The following is a 27,700-nucleotide window of genomic DNA, read 5'->3' as shown; positions in this document are numbered from 1 at the left end:
GAATACAGTGATGATAATGGCCTTTCCGTGTTTTGGGTAGGGCTCGATGACTGCCTGCAGCCGTACGTCCACAAGTTTGAGCGGGAGAAGATAGACGGCGAGCAGCTGCTGCGGATTTCCCACCAGGATCTCGAAGAGCTGGGGGTCACGAGGATCGGGCACCAGGAGCTGGTGTTGGAGGCTGTGGACCTGCTCTGTGCACTGGTTAGTTCAGGAGAAGCGACCTGGGTGGCCATGACTTCCTTTAGAGCTTTGTTTTCTCAAATCCTCGTGACTTAGCACCTCAACGCTTCCTTAATGACCCACTCAAGTGAGGGAGGAGTTGAAGATAATGCAAAAAGGGAAGAAAAACCATTTTGTAGAGTAAGGGCTGCTAAGTTATGGCCTATGAGTTGAATCTGGCCCCCTGTTTGTTTTTATAAATAAAGTTTTATTGAACATAGCTATGTCCATTTTTTGATGTGCTGCTGGCTACTTGTGCTACTGTGGTAGCATTGGGTAATTTTTTTTTTTTTTGTGTGGAACTGGGGTTCCTGGAAGCCCTTCTACCTCCGTCCGGAATACACTCCCACGGGCTATACTCCCAGACCTATTTTTTAACCTTTTCATTTGGAAACAGGGTCTCTTAAACCAGCGAGGCTGGCTTTGAACCAGCACGATCCTCCTGTCTCCGCCCCCCAAGCTTGGGGATTACAAACGTGCGCCACAACGCCCGCCCGGCTAGCATTGGGTAATTTTAACAGGGGCCATGAAGTCCTCCAAAGCCTGCAATATTTACTATTTTATCCTTTACAGAAAAAAGTTATCCTTTGCAAGAAAAACACACAAAAAAGTCTGTGTTAGTCTTATTTTCTTATCTTTTATTAAGAATAAACAGGCATATCTGGGAACGGTGGCGCATGCTTGTAATCCCAGCGCTTGGGAGGCTGAGACAGGAGGATCACACAGGTTCGAAGCTCACCTCAGCTACTTAGTGAGGCTCTCAGCAACTTAGTGAGACCCTGTTCCCAAATAAAGTATTAAATAAGTCTGGGAGGGAGTATAGCCTAGAGGTAGAAAGCCCCTGAGCTCCGCCCCCAGTACCACCAAAATAAATAAATAAATAAATAAATAAATAGGCACAGTCTTGAATGAAAATACTTTTTGAATGGAAGTGGGTGATGTTCCAATTTTCATGTCTGCTTTTGTGATCATCAGAAGCGTTTGCAAGCTGGGTGTGGTAGCACATTCCTGTAACCTCAGTCCGTACTTGGGCTGAGACAGGAGAGTTACAGGTTCGAGGATAGTCTCAGCAACATCTGAGACACTTTGAAACAAAACAAAAGGTCTGGGAGTATAGCTCAGAGAAAGAATGATGCCTTGGATTCAAGGCCCAGTACCAAAAAAAAGCATTTGAAGTTTTGTAGATATTTGAGTTGTTTAAATCATTAATGTTTGTGCTTAAAGTAGTGAACCTATGAAATGGCAGATCGATGGGCAGAAAGACGGACTTTATTCTGTATTGCACAGCGGTGGCCAGGAGAGAGCGAGTTCCATCCCGCCAGGCCCTAGTACTGACATCACATCTGTGGCCTCAGAAATAGCCCCTTTAGATGTGGGCTGAGGACACCTGCGAGTGCATCTTGCCTTCACACCGGTTGGCCCGGGTGGGATTCAGGTCTGCCTGTCGTGTGCCATGCTACAGATGCAGTTTACTCAACTGTCGGGGTTTGGACGCACTCTCCAGCATTCTGGCCGGGTTAGTAATGCTCTGAACCCTAGCCAGGGGTATATACAATTACATCACCCAGAATGGTGGGAAAGAATGCGCTCACGAGGATTTGGCCACGGCTGGTCTGCGTTCCGTCGATGATATAACACTTGCTCCATTGTGCGGGTCTTCTTCTTAAAATGGCAGGGCCCTGTCTTCTGCTTAGGGATGCACTGCTCTTGTTTAGGAGAGTAATGGGGAAATGATTTGTGGTTGATAAGTGAGCTCCCTCCAGGGAGTCTCTGTGGCCAAGTGGTCTGAGCATTGGCGGGGAGGCAGGATTTTTGCATTCTGATCCTGGCCCTGCTCTCTCTGTGACCTTGGGGGAAATGCTGCTGTCTGTTTTCTCCATCTGTACAGCAACACTCACCTTCGATGGAGCCGTGTACTCACGGGTAGGTGTTTTGCACCGCCCAACGTATTCCCGAGCATCCTGTTTATTATTAAAACGGTCTGTTTTTCATAGCCAAATGTGTTTATTATCCCTTCTGGGAACATGGCTTTTCTGTCTTTTCTGCAGGATGTTCTGTGAATTTGAATCTTCTCTTTCACTTTGTAGTAATATTTTGAGGACACGTAAATGACTTTCAGATCCGCGGTACGGGAGGCGAGGAGGAAGGGTCGACTGCCAGAGCCGTGTTCATCACGGGGGGCGGGGGTGGGGTGGTGTCAGCAGCCGCTGCCGCTGGGCCCGCTCTTTAATTTTTCCTCTTCCCTGCCTCTTAAAATATTAGACCAAAATGAACAAAGCTGGACCGATGCCAGAACTGAAAGCTGTGTTTTATCTCCTACAATTTCCTTCTAATTTCCTCTGTCGACCAAGCTCTGACCTCAGCCTCGTTCTGGGTCTCTCTGTGCAGTAGTGCGCCCCTGAGAGCATTGGCCGGAAGGGCCCCGGAGCATTTGCTAGCGCTTGTGCCTTTTTCTGGGCTAGGGAAGATTTATTAAGTTTGACTAGAAGCCGGCTGTGGTGGCGCACGCTTGTAATCCCAGCGTTTGGGAAGCTGAGACAGGAGGATCACGTTTCGTGGACAGCCTCAGCTGCTTATTGAGGCCCTCTGCAACTCAGTGAGACCCTGTTTAAAAATAAAGAATAAAAAAAAATAGGGCTGGGGGTGTAGCTCAGAGGCAGAATGCCCCTGGGTTCCGTCCTCATGCTCAGTAATGCAAAAAAAAAAAAAAAGTTTGACTAAAATATTTGTAGTCTTCGTAGAACCACTTATTAAAATACTCTTCTTTTAATGCATATCCTAATTATTGCTACCTATTTGATCTAGTGCCATCTAGATCTTTGGATGTATGAATTGATGATAACCTTTGGCATTGAATATTTATCTCCTAGGCAGTTAACGTAGAACTGGGTTGGTCCTGGTGTTATAAAAGAGGTTTCTGTGTAAATTTAGTTTAGTGATGTTGATTTTATAATAGACAGGAGGTGAGTAGAGTTAGAAGTATGGAAGGAGGGAGGTGAAAACGAAATCACTGGGGAGTTTGGGAGCAAACAGAAGGGCAGATAGATTGGACAGGGACCGAACCTAGGAGCAGATCCGGGCTCGGAGTGGAGCCCTGTAACAAAGGCTCTCGAATGGCTGCTTATGGGAGAGCACGAGGAGAGAAACCACCTTTGGCGAACACTGACCTTGCTGGCAGGAGTGGCTTAGGAGAGTGACTTATGTTATGAGGTGGAATCAGGACATCCGCCCTGGACCGAGTTCAGATTCAGAGCCCAGTTTTTGTCCCTGTGTGGGGCAGAGGGTAATGGTATATACCCTAGAACTGCTTTTGTTTAGTAGGTTAGCCACGATCACATGTAGCTGTTTACATGGATAGTGCGGATAAAGACTTTTTTTTCCATCATTTCAGAATGTTCTTTTGCGTAGCGTTGGTCAAGAGTGTGTGACGGTCAGTGGTAGAGGATAATGTTGACCTGCACCGCGTGACGAATGGGAGAAGGCCCAGCTTCCAAGACAGAGGCAGGTCCAGCTGTACTTTTATTTATTTTTTAAAATTTTTATTGGTGCACTGTAGTCATACATCTTAACGGGGTACAAGATGGTGGAGGCATACATGCGCATACCACACAATTAGCCATTACCCAGCTCCTGCCCCCCTCCCTCGCCCTCCCTCCTTCTCATGTTTGGCTTAGCGATTGACATTGATATGTTTATTAATGTAGATCATGGGCATTACAGAGTTTCCCTCCCCCCCCCCCATCTCCTCAGTTAGGCCGCCATTTGCTCATCTATAGGACCTCCTTTGTCCAGACTTCCTCCTGTGACCCATATTCTCCCTGGCTGCCGCATATTAGGGAGATACTTTTAAGGTTGAAGAAGGCTGAGACTCGAGCAAAGTTGGAATCGGTACATGTGGTTGAATGAAATGCCTGCACGGAGGCGCTCTGGGTAGCGTGCTCCTGCATGCTCCGAGACCCGGGGGTGTTTCACTGTTCATCATTTACCCAAGCCCATCACGAAAAAGGTTCTCTCTTTTTTAATGGGGAGATTGTGCAAAGGAGGAATCTTGGCCCGCAGTTTGTATTTGATCTTGCTGAGGATCTTATCAGATGCCTTTAGGAAATCTGTAAAATATATTTTTTAGATTGTCACTTAATTGGCTCCAGTGAATAGGATGGTTTTCGTTTGTGTCACTCACATCCTTTATCACGGATGTTAGATCGTGAGCAGGCAGAGCTAGTAGAAATGGGGGAGGAAGGAGGAACCGCGTAGTTTATGCTTAGCTAAGAGGTGGGTAAGTTAAGGGCCTAGGGCAGTGAACACCTGGTGTCTTACCGTCCTCCTGCCTGGTGTATGGTTTCTCACCCAGCTCAGGAAATGTCCGCCGATGCCCAGACCCTCGTGAGGTGAGATCGCAGTGGAATGGGCTTAGTGTGTGTACCGATTTTTCAGAGACTTGTTTCATTTATTCCTTAGTTTGTATCTTCTGCTTCCTCTTCTTTGTTCGTCTTTCTTTCTTCTTTTGGTGCTGGGGATCAAACTCGCCCTCTCTCGTGCTAAGCACACTCTCGACCACTAAGCTACATGTATCACGGCCTAGTTTCGATCTTATTGATGCCTTCTGTTACAGCAATTTCAGAAAGAGACAGGCTTTAGGGAAAGGACTGATCAAAATAATCAAATCTAGTTTCAGAAATTCTCCATTTCCCGTCTTTCATTGTGGGGCACTGAAGTTAATAATCTTTCCCTGATTCTGTTCCACAGTAGAGTCCTTTCAAGCTAATATAATTAGTCTCTTGTTCTCTCCTCATTGTGGAATGGGGCCAAAGGAGGGAATAACGTTTCTCCATCTTAACTTTTTAAAAAAATTATACTCAGTTTGAGCTACATCTCTCCATCTTCCCAGTTCATGATTTGTTTTGGAAAAAAAATTGGAACAAATCTAGTGGAACATGAAGAGAACCAGTTATACAAGCTATACCTCTCTATTTTAATATCAAAAGTGTGTGGGTTTGTTAAAGATGGAAGCTCAAAGTTTCTTACAACAAAAATCTCAGCTGGGCTCAGTGGTTGTGCATGCCTTCAATCCCAATACTTGAGAGGCTGAGACAGGAGACGCAGAGGTTCCAGGACAGCCGGAGCAATTTAGCAAGACTCCCAGCAACCTACAGAGACCTTATTTCAAAACAAAAATATTTTTAGAAAAGTGCTGGGGGGCCGGGCATGGTGATGCACACTTGGAATCCCAGCATTTGGGAGGCTGAGACAGGAAGATCGCGGTTCGCGGACAGCCTCAGCTACTTAGTGAGGCCTTTTGCAACTTAGTGAGACCCTGTTTCAAAATAAAAAATAAAAAATTTGGGCTGGAGTGGATCTAGGAGGTAGAATGCCTGTGGGTTCTATCCCCTGTACCCCTCCCCCCCCCCAAAAAAAAAGTGCTAGGGGTATAACTCTGACTTACAAAGCCCTGGGTCCCATCCCCTTTCAATTCCTCCTCCACCAAACAAAAATACCAATAAAGTTCACTTAATCCTCTTAGAGTTTAGGAAGTAAATGTCGTGTGTGGGAATGCAAGTAATCTGTGGTGACATTCACGGCAGAGAGGGACTTTCTGCCTTTAGTCCACACTCTCGACTCGGGTTGGCAGGCTGAGGAATTGAATGAGCGGCCATTTCCCCTTCATCAGCCCCGAGTCCTTCGGAACAGGCCGCAGCATGTGGGTGCTCCATCCACTCGCGCGAGGCCTGGGTTCTCTGAATTTCAAAAGCTACAAGAACATCCATCTTTTTATTTTTGTCTTTTCTACTTGGAAGGAAAATATTATATTTTAGTCTCTAGAAAATAACAGTGAGGGGGAAAAATGAATTGAAATAAGGTGCAGTTAGAACGTTGCTGCTCTTCCAGAACGCGTTCATACTGTGGGATATTCCCTTCTGTGAAAGCTTCTGAGAGCCTGCAGTTAATCTGTGCTTAACGCCTTTCAAAAGTTCTATTTAAGGTGGGTGCAGTAGCAGCCACCCTGCAATCCCAGTACTTGGGAGGCCGAGACAGGAGGATTGCAGGTCTGAGGCTCGCCTCAGCAACATAGTGAGACCCTATTTCAAAGTAAAAAATCAAAATAGGGTTGGAGGTGTTTCTCAGAGGTAGAATGTCCCTGTTTCTGTTCCTAGTTTGACCACCATCAAAACAACAACAATAAAATCCTGTCTAAAAAATTTTAGTAGTAAGCAGCATTTATTTATTTATTTATTTATTTATTTATTTATTTATTTATTTATTTATTGGTACTAGGGTTCCTGGAAACCCTTATACCTTCGGGCTACACTCCCAGACCTATTTTTGTATATTTTTTATTTGGAAACAGGGTCTCTCAAACCAGCGCGGCTGGCTTCGCACCTGCGCGATCCTCCTGTCTCCGCCTCCCAAGTGCGGGGATCACAAGTGTGCGCCACCACGCCCGGCAACAGCATACTTTTAAACCAACAATAAAATCTGTTTAAAGTCAGACTTCATTAAAGCCAAAGCTTTTTTTTTTTCATAGTACGTGCGGGACAGAAGTGTTCCCAAGCCTCTAAATAGGTTTGTTTCTGCATCTTGGCTTTGAAACACAGCTCACCCTCTGGCTTCGGTGCCCGGATCTCGCTGGAAGTTCCCAGCACCACTGGAGGGTAGAGTCAGGATGGGATTTCGGCCACTCAAACAGCTTGTGCCAGCTGTGAGATAACTGGCCAGTTTGTTAGTTTGTGCTAGACGTGGGATGACTGGCTAGTCTTCCTTCTCGTCGAACGTCCGTTCTGTTTCCGATCGCATCTCTTGCCCTTTCTTGGGCCGGTGTGAGGACGTCTACACTAGACTGATCACAGGTCCTGCCTGGATGCAGAATGTCTTGGTCAGAATCCTGGCCAAGAATCTACCACTGATTTGGTGTGTAACTTTTGAGAGAATTTATTTTTTCCATGCTTGAGTTGCTTTGCCTATGAAATAGAAATACAGATTGAGCATCCCTGATCTGAAAATCTGAAATCTGAAATGTTCCAAAATTGGAAGCCTTTTGAGTGTTGCCATGACGATACAAGTGAAAAATTCCATAGTTCTTCTTGTGGGATGGGTCACAGCCAAACTAAGGTGACTGTGTGAAATCATTTCAGGTGATGTTTGTAAGTTGTATGTGAAGCAGAAATGATTTTTGTGTTTAGATTGGGGTTCCATTCCCCAGATATCTCATTAATATGCAAATAGTCAAAAAGAAAACCAAAAATTCAAAACATTTTGGATAAGAGAGACTCAACCTGTGACAACCTTCCCACTTTCATAGACTGTTTCCTAAGAAAATGCGAATCAAATACTTAGCCCAGTTCTAGTATACTGTCGCCAACTTTTGAGTGGTACCGAGCTCTTTCTTTAGAGTACTGCTGAGGCAGTATTATGGGACCTCGGAAATATCTTTTCTGTTTGTCAATGATCAGACATTGACTTAGGACACAGGCTTGAAAAGGAACACCAACATTTATATCTGCGCCAGAGTCATTTTCCGTGTATGTGTTGTTGTCTGGGACTGGTCCTTTGGTAGTCTAGGGCAATATTGTCACATGAAGTTGGTGTTTTAGGGCACCGAGTTGTCAAGCGTGGTTTACAAAGCACACTGTTCAGAAGTTCCAGGTGATCCGACGCTGGGTGCTGCTCTGTGTCCAAGTCTTCTCTGATGGGAATTCACCCCTTCATTGCCTGCAGTGCTGGACGCGGTAGTGAGCGGTACATAGAGCCCTGCTCCTGCGGACCTGGCACCCACTAGACACACAGATCCCCAGACTCGGTGGTACTGCCCCCGGGGACACTGGACTCATCCAGGGATGGTAAAAGCCTCCAGTGCAACTGGGGGCATGAATAAGTTTAAGGCAGTGGTAGAAGTGGCTGTGGGGGGCACTTAGTCATTTTTTTTTTAAAGGGGCAATACGTTTGGGAATCTATGCTCTAGAAGAAGACAGCTGCAAAGTGGGTGACATGTTGGAGAAGTGGGGGATGTGTTGATTGACTTGAGGTGCTGTTCTGCCCCCGGGGGACATGCAGCAATGTTGGGGCCAACCTTTGTTGTCGCAGCTGGGGAGCGGATGCTTCTGACATCTAATGGGAGAGGTCGGGGTGCTGCTGAACTTCTCCCAGTGCAAAGGAACCTCACCCACCTTAAAGAGAATGATCCCACCCCACATCTGCAGGGCTCAGGAAGCCTGTTCGGGGCTAGGTGGTCAGGAATCCTGGCAGAGGAGGGGACATTCGGGCTAGCACCTGAGTGACAGGAATGAGCCGTGCACCCCACGATCCACAGGAAGAGGAGCTAGCAACACCAGCAGGAGCGGCCGGCTCGTGGGCCAGGTTGGCTTTGCTGGGTCGAATCATGTGGGATTTCGCCATGATTGTAGGAATTTCTCCAGCTACTCAGTGAGCTCAGCAGTTGATTAGGAGAGTTTTGGACATTAAGGGTCATTTGGAAATTTTCCCTTTGATTTTATTTCCCACAGAATTATGGCCTCGAAACTGATAATATGAAAAACTTGGTTCTGAAGCTGCGGGCATCTTCCCACAATTTGCAGAATTACATAAGTAGCCGGCGGAAAAATCCAGCTTATGATGGGAACACATCCCGCAAGCCCCCCAACGAGTTCCTGACGTCGGTGGTGGAGCTGATCGGCGCGGCCAAGGCCTTGCTAGCCTGGCTGGACAGGTGAGTTGCGCAGGGGGCCTGACCACCGGGTGGAGGCTGTACCTTGTCGTAGGAAGACAAGCCTTTGCCCCGTTCATGTCCTTTCTCCTGGAACCCAGGAGTCCCGGCTCAAATACCAACCTAAGGGTAGCCTGTGGATGTTCCAGAAAAGGTTAATAACAAGAACAAATTAACCTCTGCTTAGAGAAGAGTGAAACTGTGCTAAAGGTTGTTTCCCTGAGATTAAACATTAATGAGTGAGTATTTGGTTGGTATGAAGGCATTTCTGATAGAATGTTACCTTTCCTGGCTTAATTTTTGTTATTGCTGCTCTTATTGAGGTAGTACAGGGGATTGAACCCAGGGGCGTTCTTCCACTGAGCTACACCCTCAACTTTTTTTAAAAAAAAATTTGAAAATAGGGTCTCATTAGGTTACTGAGGGTCTCACTAAGTTGCTGAGGCTGGTTTCGAACCTGTGATCCTCCTGTCTTGGCCTCCCAAGTACTAGGATTACAAGCATGAGCTCATATTTATTTAATTATTTATTTATTTTTAATCCAGTACGTTTCTCTTTTCTATCCACATTCCTATTTTATTTTATTTTATTTTTTAATTTTATTTTATTGGTGCACTGTATTCATACATCATAGTGGGATACAAACTTTTGTAGACATACATGCACACATCGCCCAGTCAGCCCCCACCCGATCCCCACCCCATTCTTTCCCCATCCCTCCTTCCCATGCTTGGCTTAGTGGTTGACATCTAGTATTATAGCAATTTATCCAAAATTAAAAATGATAATCTCACATAACAGTTTCATTTTTCTGATACCAAGCGTTTGATGATTTAAAGATAGCATTTCAATATTTCTTTTTGCTTTCTTTCTTACTAGAGCATATTTTTTTCTGTTTTTTTAGGTGAAACTATCATATATTTATATATTTATTTTTCAGAAAAAAATCTATCCTAATATGGAATATGAATTCTAGATACCCAAAACGATCTTGAAAAAGAACAAAGCTAGCAGATATATATTTTCTGATTTCAAACCATATAAAGCTACAATAATTGAAACAGTGTAGTACTGTTCTAAAGGCAGATATATAGACCATTGGAGTTAAATACAAGCCTAGAGCTAAATTCTTCCCTATATTGTCAAGTTATTTTTGACAAGGTTTCCACAAACATTTGGTGGTGGAAATAATAATCTTTTAACTAAATATTGTTGAAAAATAATAATTACATGGAAAAGAATAAAATTGGACCTTTACCTAATCCCATATACAAGTATTAACTCAAAATAGATAAAAGACCTAAATATAAATCTTAAGACTATAAACTTTTAGGAGAAAATCTGGGTCATAAAACCTCACAACATTGAAATTGGCAGTGATTTCTCGGATATGATTTCAATGGCACAGGCAACAGAAGAATATACAAACTCCCTAAAAAATAAAAGAAAATATTGTATATCCAAAGACAATGTAAACAGAATTAAAAGTTACTAATAGAATTGGATAAAATATTTCCAAATACTATATCTGAAGGTATATTAATATTCCAACTAGAAATCCTAAAAATTAACAACAATAAAGGCAAACAATACAACTTAGAGATAGGTAAAAGACTAACATAAATAATGAATCTCCACAGATAACCAATCTTAGTTGTCTGTTGGATGGAAACTCTTGTTTCTCTGGTTCTGGTGAGTGTTACCTATTTCTTCTTTGTAGTTAATCTCTTTGAGTATTTTCTCTAGCGCTGGTTTTGAAGACATAAATTCCTTCAGTTTCTGTTTGTCATGGAAGCTTCTTATTTCTCCATCTAATTTGATAGAAAGTTTTGCTGGGTAGGAAATTTTTGGCTGGAAGTTGTTTTCTTTCAGAGTTTGGAATATGTTACTCCAAGCCCTTCTGGCTCTCATGACTTGGTTTGGGAAGTCTGGAGTGATTCTAATTGGTTTGCCTCTGAATGTCAGTTGGCCCTTTGTTTTTGTTGCCTTTAAGATTCTCTGCTTGGCTTCCACATTGGTCATTTTGACAATTATATGGCGTGGGGATCCTCTTCTCCGATCCTGTCTAAAGGGAGTTCTATAAGTTTCCTGGATCTGTGTATCAACCTCTTGCTCTATATTTGGAAAATTTTCTGCTATTACTTCCTTGAAGAGATTGTTGATCCCTTTGGTATCACTTTCTTTTCCCTCCTCTATTCCAATTATTCTTAGGTTAGCTCTCTTAAGATGGGCCCATATTTCTTCAATGTCAGATTCCTGCTGTTGGATATTTTTTTCTAGATTAGAAATTATGCATTCATTTTTGCATTGCTCATCTTCTAAGAGCGAGATTCTGTTCTCCATGTGGTCTAATCGGTTGTTTGTGCTTTGAATTGAGGCCTTTACTTCATTAATTGCATCCTTTATCTCTTTTTGGCTCTCTCTGAGTTCTTTTCGAAGCATCTCTATTATTTCTACAGTTATTTTCCTGATTTGATCTTCTAGAAATCTCTGATTTTCTGTTTTATCAGGTTCAGATGTTGTGGGGTTGTGCACATTCATTACTCCAGTGTTATTCCTCTTTCCCATGATTTCGGAGGTTTGTGCCTTCTCTGGGTTCTTCCCTTGGGTCACTATGGCTTCACTTAAGGTGCTCTGGATCTCGAGTCTGTATTATCTCAGACCTCACTACTCCTTTACTGGGTTGTATCACAGAGTCTCCGACCCAGGGAGTCGATAGAGGCTGCTTTAAACTATGGGGGGTGCCAGGTTGCACGTTCTCCTATGGTGTGATATCTCTGCCACCACCACTCCCTCACTGGGTCAAGTCCCAGGAGGCACAATACTGCGATTTCTCCTCTGTGGCCCGCGATTTGACTCACTGTTCTTGAGTACGCAGATGTAGCTGTACTGGACTCGGTGAATTCACTGCTGCTGCCGCCGGTGGCAATATGGCGCCTCTGCCACGCCCTCGGCCATGAGGCTGGAGTATTTTTTCTTCTCTGGTTTTGATTTCCACTCTGAATCCCTGCAGCGTGTGCTGAGCTCAGCCACTGGGAGCTTTAAATGCTGTCTGCGCCGATAGATCCCGCCTGGCTGTTCCGCAGCGGCTCACCTGGCTTGCTGTAGCCGTCCGTTGAGTTCGCCGCTGCCGCCGGCAGTATGGCGCTGCTGCCGCGTCCTCCGGCGCGTGTGTCTCCTCTGTGGCCCTGAGCTCTGTTCTCAGTCCGCTTTCTCTCTGGAGCCTGGTGGTTTTTTTTGTTTTTCTGGTGATGGTGTTTTCTGGCTATGAAAGGCGCTCTTTTTGTGGTAATGGAGATTGGTTGTTAGCGGGACTCTTAAGCCCCGCTTTTCTCGGTCGCCATCTTCCCGGAAGTCCCCCCCACATTCCTATTTTAATGTGCTACTTGAGTGGAAACTGTGGTCTAATATGTGAAGATAATTAAAGTGTTTATTATATTTCTAGGGCTCCATTTACAGGGATCACTGATTTCTCAGTAACGAAGAATAAAATCATACAGCTTTGTCTGGACTTGACCACTACAGTGCAGAAGGTGAGTAATATAGCATCATTAATTTCCAGAGTTTTCTTCTCCCTTTTCTTCTTCTTCAAAAGTTTTCATGCAGATATGAAGTACTCCCCCCTCCCACACACACTTTTTTTTCCATTAGTATTGGGGAGAGATGAAAGGCTTTAGAATAGATGCATTGTACAGATAGTTTCTGTGACAAATGACCAGTGGCCTTTGAATCAGAGATTACCTTGTTTTGTTTTAAATTGCTGAGCACAAATAGATCTTATTCTTCCTCCCAAATGTTCAAGCCCTTAATTTTTTCTGCAAGAGGAATTCTGAAGTGACTAAATCTTGCTAAAATCTTCTTCTGAGCATGTTGCTGTATCTGTGGATTCTAACCCTTCGTTCTGACCTCAGATTGTTAGGCTTTCCAGTCAGGATGGGCTAGGTTCTGAGGCAGCAACAAACAGCCCCAAATTTTGAGTAATTTGTTCTGTGACTCTTTACTTCCGGTGGTACAGCCTGGAGATCTGCTGATCCTCGGTTAGCACATGGCTGCAGCACGGCCCTATCTCATCAGCAGTATCTCATGTAGCTTGTCTCCATGGCAGGGAGACCAAGAACCCCGGAGGGCCCCGTGTTCTGGCCCAGAAGTGATGCAAGTCAGTTTCACTCGTGGCTCATTGGGGGCATCTTGAACTTATCTAGCTTCCGTAATCTTAACTTTTTAAAAATATTATTAGACTCTGAGCACTTAAGAGCACTTCCTTGGCAGGTACCAGACTCTTATCAATTATTTTTTAATTGAACTGAGGCTATATACTGTAAGACATGATTTTTTCACCCTTTATATCCTACTTGGTTCTAAAATTCTGTGATTTGATGTTTTTTTCCATTACTGATTTGGCAAAATTAAGTGTTCTGAAAAGCTGTGTGCTTTGTATGTTTCTGGAACATGAAGAGTGAGATTGGGCTTTGCCTGCGGCACGTGTTTGAGAGCTGGTCCTGAGCAGCCATTGAAGCTAAGAAGGTTTGTGGGCTTTGGAAGCCACGGTCCGAGAAAGGCTCTCAGAGCTGCTAAATGGTCTCATGTTTGCTCATTTTGGTAACACCAGAGGTAAATTTGACAAAAAGAGTCTGACCCAAAAGTGATGTATCCGTTAGCAGCCACAGAGGCCCAGCCATGGTGGAAGGCATTTCCCTGACACTGTACCTGGAGTGGACTTTTTCTTTCCTGCTCCCTTCTCCCCATCTTATTCTGCTGCCTCTTTCGATTTTTTAATTGAGTTCTCTTTTGATCAGTTAAATGAAAATATAAAAATATAAGAGCTCAAAACTATAATCAGCAAGTGGCTACAGTTTGCTCCTGGGTATGCCTGCACGGGCTGCTGCCCTGCTCGCGTGGGGTGAGGGGATCCCAGGGGAGGAGAATGGGAGCGAGTCGGCTGTGCTGAAGATGCTGACGCGGGCTTCGCAGGTCCTCGGCCAGGTCTGTGCCTGCCACTGTCCTTGCCACCAGGGTGCCAGAGGGAGCAGACAGACAAGAAGTCCCAACTCAGGAACTCACAGCCTCTGGGCAAGAGAAAGCCAAGAGACAAACACACACAACCACTTACATTTATATTATAAATTATATATATTAAAGTTACATACAAGTATATTATGTCTTATATATATATATATGAAGTTGTGTATAGGCACAGAATAAGGAATATAGTGCCTAGAGTATATAGACAATAGAATATTCTCTAGTACTTGTTTACTGTAAACAAGTGATACTTCTTTAAGAAGCAATGCTGGGGAAATTGGATCAGAGCCATGCTGTGCTCAGCTGGATGGGAGCCTATTGCGTTACCTCCGGTGGTACTTTGTGGAGGTGTTGATGTCAATGATGACAAAAATAAATCTCCCTGCCAAGCACAGTGGCACGTGCCTCTACTCCCAGTATTTGGGAGGTCGAGGCCGCAGGTTCACAGCCAGCCTCAGCAACTTAGTGAGGCCCTGAGAGGCCCTGTTTCAATATAAACAAACAAACAAACAAACAAACAAACAAACAGGGCTAAGGTATAGCTCAGAAGTAGATGCCCCTGGGTTTAATCCTCAGTAACACACACACACACACACACACACACACACACTCACACTCTAAATATCTGAATGTTTAACATATATACACACAGGGCGATACCATTTGCTAAATTTAGGTTGAGAAAGATGCTTCGCTTCTGAGCAGCATTTGGTTTCTGTAGTAATCGCACAACACAGGTGCATTGGTAGGTGAATTGTAAGCACAGATGTGCACACGCGTACAGGAAATGGGTAAGCACCTCGAAGGCCGGCTTGAATGTCATTTCCAACATACAGTCCAAGGGCAGCCCAAGCCCCATGGCGCCAGGCCGGCTTCCACTTGTAACAGAAGATCCGTTGAGTCTTTGGGAAGAAACCTGCCCTTCCCCTTCATTATTTTACCCGGGGAATTAAGGAATGAGGGTTGTCTCTGTTCTCACCGAGAGTCAGTTTCCTAGAGTCTTCATTCTTTGTGGCCCTGTCTATGGAGACAGAGACATCACTTGCTGGTCTTTTCCTCCTGTCTCCTGCATACACCTGTTCCCCTGCCTCTTTCTTGCCACTTGATCTTCCTCCTAATAATCATTAGAACCATGATTATTAGAATCATGCTGCACAGGATAAATATTACTGCGTTCTTCCTTGGAAAGAAGCTGCCATTTCCCTTAAGACCCTTTCGGCTCTGGCTCCGTACGAGGTCCATGGCTGATCTTCCCAGCTGGTTTTGAGGCTGAAATTGGAGATGGAGGAAACCAGCAAGGGAGCGGGTTGTGACCCAGGTTTCCAGTCTTTCCTCTTCATGTGGTGACATGAAAACTCAGTAGTGATGGTGAGAGAGATGAGCGGATGTGGCTGGGGTCGAGAGCCAGTCTGGGAAGAAATTGGGAAAGGAGCAGCCACACAGAGGGAAGATGGCGGTGGAGGCCGAGGAGGGGAAGGAGGAGGAGGAGGAGGAGGAGGAGGAGGAGGAGGAGGAGGAGGAGGAGGAGGCCGAGGAGGGGAAGGAGTAGGAGGAGGAGGAGGAGGAGGAGGAGGAGGAGGAGGAGGCCATCTGAGTGTGACATGTGTCTTTGCTCCCTGATCACACCGACTTCTCCCAGGTGGACTCTGTGGTCATCCATCTCACAGAGCAGGAAGCAGGCACAGCGAGGGTAAGCATATTGCCCGGGCTGCTCGGTCCCTAAGAAGAAACGGTAGGGAGTGAAGCCAGGGTGCGGGCTGCCAGGCTGGGGTGCGCCTGCCGGTCCAGGTGACCCAGGGCCATTGGAAGGAGCCCTGCCTCACTTGGTGACTCATGGGGGTGGTGGCCCGTTCCAGTCTCTCTCTTTCCATTCCGCTGCTTCTTGCCAAGTGATGTGGAGTCACCTCTGCAGCTGCTTCCTCGGGAGAAGAGGGTGTGGGAACCCGCGTCACATGGTCGAAGGTGCAGGGCGAGTCCTTTCCCACACTGATGTGAGTGGTTTGGGAGGCCAACTTGGCCTTACAGGCTCCCTCATTTCAACAGGGAGCCTGTTTCCCTCCCTCCCTCTCTCCCTCCCTCCCTTCCAGGACTGGAGATTGAACCCAGGGGCAGTCTCCCTCCAAGCTACACCACTAGCCCTTTTTAGTTTTTTGTTTTTGAAGCAGGGCTTCGCTAAGTTGAGGCTCTCCTCCAACCCGTGGTCCTGTCTCAGCCTTCTAAGTACAGGATTACAGGTATTCCATGCCAAGTCCTGCGAGGTTATCTATTTTCCTGGTGGCTTCTTGGATCTCTCAAAAAATCAAGTTTGGGGACCCATGTGGTCACACCATGACCCTGGGCTCCTGGGCTCTGGTGCGTGAAGAGGAACCCTCTGCCTCTGACTGACGTCTCCAGGGGCGATGATGTCTATGTCATTTCGCAATAGTGAAAGACACATAGACACAAATTATGAGTCATATTTCTGTAGTGGCCACGTGAACAGACTGTTTCTCTAAGGTTGTTGTTTACTTACTCACTGTCAGGTAGTAGTAAAAGAGGACGAGCTGTAATGGCTGCCGATGTGTGAGTGTCATCAGGTAAGATAGAGGCGGAAAAGCACATCTTCCTGCTGTAGCTCTTCAGATTTGCCATGAGTTGTGCTTGTAGTTTAGGTTTGTGTCCGACTCACACGCGTGACAGTGCATTTCTAAACGTTCTTTTCGTAGCGTTCTCTCCCTTGGCTGCTCTTTTCTTGAGTCTTTGTAAATTTGGGGAGCAGTAGAGTAGCTCTTACTGTTTCCTACACTTTTATAGAGAAAAATTTAAAAAATATTTAAGAAGACAACAAAAGTCTAGCTACTAAGTCACATAGAATTTATTAGCCATTTCCTCTGCCAGTAATAGTAAAAAAGTGACCCCAAAATGACAATTTTAATGTAAATCTGTCTCACAATTCCAGTAGAGTTGATTAATTTTGTGTGTGTGCGTGTGTGTGTGTGTGTGTGTGTGTGTGAGAGAGAGAGAGGGGGGGGGAGGGAGAGAGGGAGAGGGGCACACTGGGGATTGAACCCAGAGGTATTCTATCTCTGAGCTACACCCTCAACCCTGTAATTTTTTAAATTTTGAAACAGGGTGTCACTGTGTTGCTGAGACAGGCCTCAAACTTGCCAACCTCTTTTTTTAGCCTCCCAAGTACTGGGATTACAGGTATAATCACACCTGGCTGAGTTGATTAATACTCTTCGTGTATCTAAGATTATTAGTATTATCCTTAGACTTGCCCCAGTTTGGGATTATAGTTAATGACACCGGGTAAACTCTACGGAAACCAGTTCATCTGGCCCTTCTGTACGCACCCTGCAGGGTAGGTCGCTTCCTTGGCCACAGACAATTCTAGGTTAACTGTGAAAGTTTCACTTTGGCAGTTTCACCGAGGCTGCTTTTAGACAGGACAATGGTGATTCCCATAATGGGCTCGCCCTGTTGGAACCATGTTCCGAGGCTTTTGTTCCTAAGCTGGGTAAACCCTGCTTCACATTCCAGGCCTTTAGTTAATGTCATCAATAGCATACCTCAAGACCACTTTCTTGGCAGTGTGCTAATGAATGTTTTGTTAAACCTTTTTCATCTAGCAAGGACTGAAATATCTGATTTAATCTCACTGGTGCTTAAAATAAACTTTTGTGGCTGAGTTTACTCAAGCTCGCATTTGTGAGCTGCTTGCGTAGCAAGCCTGGCGCTGTGGACTGCTGGCCCCTTGGCCCACCACGAGCTCAGCCTCGCTGGCCTTGGGAGTCCCCGTCAGGTTGCTTGAACTTGGACTTCTGACCGACTCTTCTCTGGACAGTCTGGACCCTCGGTGGATTTCTGTTCAGTGATTACTGTAGGTTTTCTGAGGAGACACTTGGTTGAATGGGTTCCTTAGGTTATCAGCTCGTTGGGTCATGGGAGAACAGGACCTTAGAGAAGACAGATGTCAGCTCCCTCCCCGCTGCCCCTGTCTCCTGTCCAGGTCTCAAAGGACTGTTCAGGCAGAAGGTTGCGTAGGGGGCATAGCAGGGACCTGGTCAGCTCCAAGAAAAATCTGGAAGGCTAATAAGCTAGTTGTTTTTGAAAGTTTTTTTTTTGTTGTTGTTGTTCTTATACTCAGTTTTTTTTTTCTTTCTCCCCTTCTTTAGGATTCCCTTGTGGCAGAAATGGAGGATAAAGTTTTAACTGTAGTAAGTACACTTTCTAAAAAGTTATTCTAAAATTCCTTTCCAAAGGCAGTGGGAATCATCTTAATTAAAGTAAATACACTGGGACTAATTATCTCAGGATATACTCTGGGATATTGGCCTTGGAGATATGAGTCTATTAACTGAGGTGAAAGAGGAAGGGTCAAAATCATCGAACAAGAATGACGACTGTGAAAATCCCTGCGCTAAAATGAGCTTTACTGGGGATTTGGATTTTGTTCTGTTTTGTTGTCATTTTTCTTCTCAACAGCTCATCAGGGCACAGTTCTACATAGAGTGGCAGCCTGGCTTGCTAATCAGGGTTAAACTGTTGTGGGGATTTTACTTTATGACCATTTCTATTAAAAAAAAAAATTCTTGGCAAGAATGTTATGCTGGGGGTGTGCTGTGAGATGGCATGTGGGGTGTGCTGGGACTGTTTAAAGAACATTAGGGAACCATTCTTCACCACTTCCTCCCTTTGACATGGGCCAGCCTGTGCACTTTTGATAAGGCCTTCCTCCTCCTGATTTTGAGGAATTTAGCAATGAAATGGCTATAAATATATTTTTCCATAAATAGGGAGGCTACACATATTGGAGGAATGTACAAAGTGTCACTTCTGGGATTCTCCCCCTTGGAAAGAAAAATCACTCTTTGGAATTTCCTAATTCCGATGGCGATTTACTTTTGAAAGGTTAGATGGATCCGATTGGGGGAAGCACCACACGTGACCACCGTGACTTCGGCAGGGAGACTTCTTAGCAGGCATCTCACCTGTCTCTTTAACTTGTGACCGTTGGGCATTCAGGAAATGCACAGAACTAAAGGCCAAACGCAAACCAGCTTCTAGGCGACAGCACAGGAGGAGACCTTCCAGGTGACCTTAGTTTTGGCTCTTGAGTTTTTGGATAGAAAATCAGGAACACAGTCCATGAAAGAAAAATTAATGCAGATTTCATTAGAATTAAAAATTCTCCTCTGTGACATGTGCTGTTAAGAGATGGAAAAGGAGCCAGGCATGGTGGTGCACGCTTGTAATCCCAGCATTCAGGAGGCTGAGACCGGAGGATCGAGGTTCATGGATAGCCTCAGCTACTTAGTGAGTAGTGAGGCCCTTTGCAACTCAGTGAGACCCGTTTTCAAAATTAAAAAATAAAATAAAAATAGGGCTGGGATGCAGCTCAGAGTTAGAATGTGCCTGGGTTCCATCCCCAGTACCGGGGTGTGGGGGTGGGGGGAAGAGACTGAAAAATCAAACCACGGACCAAGAAAATATTTTCTAAACATATCAGATAAAGGACTTGTCTCCAAAATATACAAAGTCTTAAAACTCAATAGTAAGAAAACAACCCAATTAAAAAATGAACAAAAGGTCCGACCCGATGCCTCACTAAAGAAGACACGTAAGTGGCACGGGAGCACACGGGAAGCGGTCAGCATCGTTCGTGATTGGGGGACTGCAAATTAAAACCACAGGATCCACTACGAAGCTATCAGAGCGGCTAAGCTGCAAAACACAATAGCAAATGCTGTGAAGATGCGGATCTGCAGACACCCTCACTCACCCAGTGATCAGCCAAGCCTGGTGCGGTGGCACAGGCATGAAATCCCAGCGCTTGGGTTCCGAGACAGGAGAATCGTAGGTTCAAGGCCAGTCTCAGCAGCTTAGTGAGGCCCTCAGCACCGTAGTAAGACCGTATTTCAAAAATAAAATACAACAGGGTTGGGGGTGTAGCTCAGAGGTAGAATGTCACTGGTTTTAATTCCTCATATCACCAAAAAAAGAAGGGACGAGCCAGTTTAGAGGACATTTTGGCAGTTTCTTACAAAACTAAACATATTCTAACTATACGATCCACCAGTTGGTGCTCCTAGGTATTTCCCCAAAGGAGCTGAAATGTGTGTCCCCAGAATCCATACTGAACTGCACAGAATTTTTTTTTTGTTTGTGTGGAACTGGGGATTGAACCCAGGGATATTCTACCTCTGAGCTACACCCCACTGCAGCCTTATTTTTCTTATTCTCTATTTTTCTGAAACAGAGTCTAACTAAATTGCGGAGGGCCTCACTAATTAGCTGAGGCTGGCTTCAAACTTGCAATCCTCCTGTCTCAGCCTCCCAAGTACTGGGATTACAAGTGTGTGCCACCACGCCTGACTTGCGTTTATATCAGCTTTGTTCATAAATTCCCCTAGTTGGAAGCGGTCTAGATATCCTTTTATAAGTGAAGAGATAAGCAAATATGATATACCATAAAATAGCATATCATCCAGCTATAAAAAGGAAGGAACTGTCCAGTCATGAAAGGATATGGAGGACGTGTAAGTGAATATTGTTCATTGAAATACACCAATCTAAAAGGCTACTCGCTATAGAATCCCAGCTATGACATGTTGGAAAAAGCAAAAGCTTAGCGACCAGAAAGGTCCGTAGTTGCTGCGGGTCCATGGGGAAGAAAGGGGAGACCAATGAGGCCAAGCACAGGATGTTTAGGGCAGTGCAGTTACTCTCTGTGATACTGTAACGATGGATACAGAGCACTAAGCCTCTTTCGAAACCCACAGAATGGGTACCACAGAGAGTGAAAGCTATTGTAAATTGTGGACTTCAGTTTTCTTTTCTTTTTTTTGTGGTACTGGGATGGAATCCAGAGGCATTCTACCTCTGAGCTATGCCCCAGCCCTATTTTCTATTCTTTATTTCAAAGCAGAGTCTCAATGAGTTGCAACGGGCCTCGCTAAGTAAGTAGCTGAGGCTGTCCATGAACTGCGATCCTCCTGTCTCAGTCTCCCAAATGCTGGCATTACAAGCGTGTGCCACCACGCCTGGCTTCTGGACTTCAGTTTTCAATGTCCTTGTTCAGTTTTTCTGTAAATCTAAAGCCACTTAAAAAAAAAGTAAAGTCTAGTTTTGAGAAATGAGGCAGGCTAAAATTGTTTTTTATTTGTAGTCCTGGGAATGGAACCCAGGGGCACTCTACCTCCAGGCTACACCTCCAGGCTATTGCTTTTAATTATTTTGAAACAGGGTCTCACTAAGTTGTGGAGGGCCTCACTAAGTAGCTGAGGGCGACTGCAAACCTATGATCCTCCTGTCTCAGCCTCCAAATGCTGGGATTACAAGCATGTGCCACCACTCCTGGCAAAAATAAAAAATAAAATAAAATAAATGTGAATATTTGGTATTCCAAGTATGTGCACGATCACTAATAAGCCAGGGAGGTGGTAGCTGGGAAGAGGTGCTTCCCCTTCACTGCTCAAAGGGGATTTATTCCTGGCTTGTGCTCCTCAGTGGTTATAATCAGTTACTCTAAAAGCCACGCTTCTTAAACGAAGCTGAAGTAGCGGCACCAGGCCCATAGATTGCAACAATACGGAGTCCAGATGCCCTTGTTCATTGAGAGGATTATGGGAATGATTGCCGACCAGCGTAAAAGACTGTAGGGGAAGTGCATTTCTTTAACAACCAGTTCGAGATAGACTTATTAACCATTGGACCCTCCTGACTGTTTGCCTCTCCACGTGTAGGTCAAGGTTTTAAACGGCATCTGTGACAAGACCATCCACTCCACCACGGATCCCGTCATGAGCCAGTGTGCCTGCCTGGAGGAGGTCCACCTGCCCAACGTCAAGCCCGGCGAAGGCCTGGTACGAGCTCGTAATGCTGTTTAACCTCCAAACAATACACTCCAACATTAACTCACGTTTATTCTCAATTTCTCACATGTTTGTGATCTTTCTGAATAGTAGAATTAATTTAGACTACCATCCATTTTACAGTGAGGAATTTGCTCTCTGTTGGTATGTCTCTTTTATCTTCAAAGTATATAAACAAATACACTTAAAATCGAACACTCATGTCTTAACAGTTTTATTTTTAGGACTTAGCAGAGCCAGGAAATATAAAACATTTACACCAAGGAGAGATGGTCTCTGGGTACAAAAAAACAACATCTGTTCTGTAAGTCTATGTTAGCACTTAGGATGAATGTGAGAAGAGACTGGTTGAAGGAAACGAATGCTGGAAACCTTCAGGAATGTTTCAGAAGTCACGGGTGAGCTGTGCAGTAACAGGCCCTGAGAATCCAGGGGCGACTTCCCGGGGCGTTAGCAAGCGTCTCATAGGATTAATTTGCTGAAATTTATGGGAAGAAACTGAGGCCTGTTGATTAGCTTAGAGGCTTTGAGTCAGAGAGAGCTAAGTATTGGTGTCCTCGTCAGCTGTTAAGTATTGAATTAGGTTGTGAATGCCAAGTGGCCGATGCTGAGTGCAGAGAGCATGTGTGGTCATTGGTGACTGCCACTATGGCTGCTGGTATTGATGGTGATGGTAATGATGAAGACAAGGAAGAGGAGAAGGAAGAGGAGGAGGACCAGGACCAGGACCAGGACCAGGACCAGGAATGTAGGTAGCTAAGGCTGATATTATGAAACTCTCTCCTTCCATAAGAAAGAGAGAAAAGCCAAAACCAATTTTTTTTTTTTTTTTTGGTACTGGGGATGGAAACAGGGGCATTCTACTTTCAAGCTACATATACCCCCAGCCCTACCTTTTAGTCTTTTTATTTTTGTTCTTTTTTTTTTTTTTTTGGTGGTACTGGGGTTCCTGGAAGCCCTTCTACCTCCGGCCTACTCTCCCAGACCTATTTTATATTTTATTTGGAAACAGGGTCTCTTAAACCAGCGAGGCTGTCTTTGAACCTGCGCGATCCTCTTGTCTCCGCCTCCCAAGCTCGGGGATTACAAGCGTGCGCCACCATGCCCGGCTAGTCTTTTTATTTTTGAACCAGGGTCTCACTGAATTGCAAAGGGCCTCACTAAGTAGCTGAGGTCTATGAACCGTGATCGTCCTGTGTCAGCCTCCCAAATGCTGGGATTATAAGCATGTGCCACCACGCCCAGCTTATGCCTGGCTTTTAAAACCAAATTTTAACAAACCCAGATTCTTAAGGGGCTAGGCATAGTGGGGCACACTTGTGATCCCAGTACTTGGGAGGCGAGACGGGAGAATTGCAGGTTCACAGCCAGTCTCAACGAAGGGAGGCCCTCAGCAACTTAGTGAGAACCTGTTTCAAAATAAAAACCAAGTTAGGGCTGGGTGGGTGTGTAGCCAGAGGTACAATGATCCTGCTTCAATTCCTAGTATGATTAAAAGAAAACAGAAAACTTAATGAACAGAAATATAAGTATTGATACTTGGTTTTTAAAGTAAAAGATGCTTATAAAAGGTTAAGTTTAAAAAGGGGGGAAAGTCCAGGGGGTGAAGCCATAGTTGGTACTGAAGTGTCTCCATGCTGCAGTGGGCAGAAATGCAGTTGCCTTTCTGGATCCTAGTGTCAGGAAGCCGGGGCCTGAGAGGGAAGCAGAAGGGGAAGGAAGTTATGGAGCCCGTGGGGTGGGAGCACCGGGAGGGCCTTAGCAGAGTGGGTTAGGCTGCCCTGAGTTCAGGGTGAGGATGATTTCTGCTGTATCACAATCTAGATGCCAGGGAGAGCAACTACTTTTTTGCCATTTCCATTTTTCTGTCTTCGCATCTTATAATAGTTGCTGGATGATGTGACACGAGCCCCTCATTTCGCCGATAGCCTCTTAGCAGGGGCACAGCAGATGCTTCTGCTTGTCTTTCAGTGGGGCAGTGCCTGTGACGATTTGCTATCTATGTTGGACTGTTTCACTGTCTTCCTTTGTACCTCTGTCTGCATTACTGTTGATAAGTTGGCCTGCAATGACTGTTGATACCAAACTTAAGTGAGCGCACGCACCGTGTCTCTGGACAAAGAGATGGTCAGGAAGCAGTGGTCCTTGTTTGAAATGCCTTGCTCGTTGAGAAAATCAGAAAATCCCTGCATCCTAAAGAGATGAGGCAAAATTCTGTGTGCCGGGTACACAAAGGACAAAAATCAAGGAGATCGCATGTCTGACCAGACTTTTGCTTGTTTCGTTCTCCCTCACTGCTCTTGGGGTTAGGAAGACTTAAACATGAGTATTGTTTGGAGGGACTGTCTCTGATGTTTTACAAGATTAAGTCTCACGAGAGACCCTTTCTCTAAGCATTGCAGTAATGGTTGAAATTATTTGTGACTCTCTTTCTAGGGCATGTACATCAAATCAACCTACGATGGATTGCACGTGATCACTGGAACCACAGAAAATGTAAGTGTGCCCGTTAAATGTTAAAAGCCTTCTCTTAGCCAGGTGCTGTAGTGCATACCTGTAATCCTAGTACTTGGGGGGCTGAGACAAAAGGGTCACAAGTTGGAGGACAGCCTCAGCCACTTAAGTGAGACCCTGTTTCCAGATAAAAAATAAAATAAGGCTGGGGGGGGTGTAGCTCAGAGTTCAATACCCAGTTCAATACCCTGAGTTCAATACCCAGTACAAAATACAAAAACAAAAAGCAAAAAAACAACCATCTCGTATTTAAACCAATTTGACATGGAACTCTGAACTTCTTATTCCAATGTGTGCATGCTGTTATCTGCAGTGGGAGCTAGCGTGGTGCTTGTTTTGTTTATTTCTGTTGATAGACTACCGGACGGCTCATCACCAGCTGCTGTCAGTTTATCATTTAAATTGTCCTTTGTTGCTTTGATTCACACACCATGACCAGTTTTTACCCTCACCCTTGTGTTAATTATTCCTTTTGCACCATGAAAATGTAAAGCCACAAATACAAAAACAACGAACTCTGTGCTGTTGTGAATCACTTTTATAAGAACTAGGATTGGCAACCATATGCATAACATATAAATTTTTTGTGTGTTTAATGGAATTTTTAATGTGTCTCCAAGGCAGCTATTTTGGGACCTCTGCATGACACAAATTCTTTTTATGGAGTGATATTTCATAATATTTGGCATGATACTGAAATTCAATTTCCCCCTCCCCCAGGCTTTTGAATAGAAAAAGCAGGTCTATTTGGACGGTGAGAGGCTTGTGCACACTGTTTACTTCCTTCTGGAAATTCTGCTCTCTATGGGGTTGTTTTTTTTTTTTTTTTGGTCCCCTCAAACATTTTGAACTTGTAAAAAGTAGAGCACGTTGAATACTTTCTTCTTGCAACCTACAGTTTGGCTAGTTTTAGAATGATACTGATATGAAGCCAAGGTCTGAATAGCTTCCCTGGGTCTGTGTAAAAGAAGCATGCATCTGAGGAATTCATCTGCTTCTTCATCCAAGACGGGAGGAAATGATTTCAAAAAAGTGTAGGGAATTTTGGTAGCTGTTTTCTGATCTCTTTGGTAGACATGCGTATCTAATTTTGATCTTCATTGGTGTCTATGCTGATCTTTGCGGAGTGTGATAAGCATGTGATGAGCGTAGAAAGGAAACTGACATTGCTTAAGGTGGTTAATGAATTACCAGTCTGTACGGTGGTTCTGATACACAAGTGAGAGGAAACCCTGAGAATCACTAGGAATCTCTACCCCACCTTACCTGATAGGTAATCCCAGCCCAGGAAGCTCTGTTCTTAGGCTGGTTCTGGGGGGAAAGGGATGCTCAGCGCTTTACGCGATCCAGACCTCAGCCTTGTTGGAGACTTGGCACACTGTGGCTCAGACACGACAAAGAACATATTCACGTAGCTCTCAGTACGTGATTTTGGGGTTGGATGGTTTTAGGACGCTGGCGATTGTTGTTTCTGTTTTTAAAGAGCTGAACTTGTGCCGTCTTGTGATTTGCTAATTATTTTGTTTGACTTAACCAAAGCTCTGGGGGGTTCCAGACTCTGTCTGGTTTCTCAAAGCAATTTCAACCTTGGTTCAGTGTGTGGAGTACTGTGATGTCACTCACGACATTTCAGTCTTGGTTCAGTGTGTGGAGTACTGTGATGTCACTCACGACCAGGTGGCATAGGTTCATCCCTTTGGTCTTTTTGCTTAGAGAAGAGAGTTTGATGAAAGTCTAGACAAAGCTTCTTTTGAATCAGATGAAATGTCAAATGCCACTCATGATATATCCCCAAATCCCTACCAGATTCATAATGCTGATTGACAGATCCAGCGTTGACCTGGATGTAGTCTGTTCTCATGTCCCATAGAGAATCATATGGAAATCTCAGAAAGAGGGGACTGCTGTCTTGTTAAATATCAAAAAGGAAAACTTGTCTCATTCCACTTGGTAATTCATTTAAAAATGACGCTCATTGCTTCAACCATCCATCTTGTGTCTGTTGAGTCCCTGGACCTTGCTAGACACTGGCCGAATCTTGTAGCTGAGGATAGGAAGTAGGTAAGAGCCTGCTTCTCAAGGGTGGCTTACCCTTGCTGGTGGGTGCTTTTATCTGACTGGCAGTAGAAAATGCCAGCTCCAGGTCAGCTTTCCAGCCGTCACTTAAGATCAACTCTGACTCCAGAGTCAGAGTATTACTTGGAAACCTAGACGGTGAGTGGTCGTGGGCAGAGAGTGCCTATTGCTTTCCCAACTGTCTCATGTCCTTGTATTTCCATCTTGACCTCCAGGCTGACACCATACCAGCAGGCCATTATCAGACCCCTGGTCCACTTTCTTGGAAGTGACGTATCTGACAACTTTTTAGATATTACTTAAGATCTTGACAACCCTACCCTTACTCCTATCTTCCACCCTGAGATTAGGTGGGAAGGAGATTAGCTTCTGAAGAATGAGGGTATTATTCTTCAGGTCATCACCCTTTTGCAGAAAACCAGAACAATAGTCCGACTCTTGGTGAAGATAGGCAAGAGCTACTGCCCTAGGGAAAATTTTGGTATCAAGCTCTCTCTTTACCAGTGTTCTGCCAAACACAACACTTAATTACTTGGTAGGACATTTGAGAAAGGAGGGCATGAGGATCCTTAGGCAGGAAGTCAATTCAGGACATTCTGCTTGTGTTTTAAGACAGTAAGCCTATAAAGAGGGACTTCCTGGCCTTGGGGCCATATTTTACATAAGGAAGCTTACCTTAAATGAATCTTCTGTGTAGGATGTAATTTTAGGTTAAACATCTGATGTACAGGTATAAATAAAGCATAGATAAAGTTGGGCGTGGTGGCACATATCTGTAATACCAGTACTTGAGAGGGTGAGTCAGGAGAATTTTAAGTTCAAGGCCAGCCTGAACAACTTAGTGAGAACTTGTTTCGAAATAAAAATAGAAGCTGGGCGTGATCGCGCATGCCTGTAATCCAGTACTTGGGAGGCTGAGACAGGAGGATCCGGGTTTTTGGCTAGCCTCAGCTACTTGGTGAGGCCCTTCACAACATAGTGAGACCCAGTTCCAAAATAAAGAATAAAAAATCAAGCTGAGGGTGTAACTCAGAAATAGAATGCCCCTAGATTCAATCCCTACAACCCCCCCCCACAAATAAAATAAAAATATAGAAAGGAATGGGGATGTAACTTGGAGATAGAATGGCCCTGGGTTTAATCCCCAGTAGAAGGCCAGCCTCAGCAACTTAGTGAGATCCTGTTTCAGAGTATAAAGGGCTGGGGAGGTGTAGCTCAGAGGTAGAATGCTTCTGGATTCAATTCCCAGTACCATACACACACATACACACAAAAGGAGCATAAGTAATCTTGTGATTTTAAAAACAGTGAC

At 44.7% G+C, this 27,700-nt stretch overlaps 1 protein-coding gene across 1 annotated transcript in view; it reads left to right on the top strand.

Annotated features, from left to right (window-relative positions):
• The window catches only part of CNKSR3 (CNKSR family member 3), a gene marked incomplete at both ends in the record, with an annotated part of 104,069 nt that overhangs the window by 55,783 nt on the left and 20,586 nt on the right, over positions 1-27,700 (top strand). Inside the window, 6 exons of the mRNA XM_080699777.1 lie at positions 41-204; positions 8,721-8,923; positions 12,366-12,453; positions 18,100-18,141; positions 21,670-21,789; positions 24,235-24,294. Coding sequence (XP_080555903.1) covers positions 41-204; positions 8,721-8,923; positions 12,366-12,453; positions 18,100-18,141; positions 21,670-21,789; positions 24,235-24,294 — 677 coding nt within the window. The remainder of the gene's footprint in view (positions 1-40; positions 205-8,720; positions 8,924-12,365; positions 12,454-18,099; positions 18,142-21,669; positions 21,790-24,234; positions 24,295-27,700) is intronic.

Source organism: Muscardinus avellanarius (genome assembly GCF_963383645.1).
Source record: "Muscardinus avellanarius genome assembly, chromosome: 8".
NCBI lineage: Eukaryota > Metazoa > Chordata > Mammalia > Rodentia > Gliridae > Muscardinus > Muscardinus avellanarius.
Note: the sequence above shows the minus strand (reverse complement) of the source record. Positions and strands in the feature narration are given on the sequence as shown.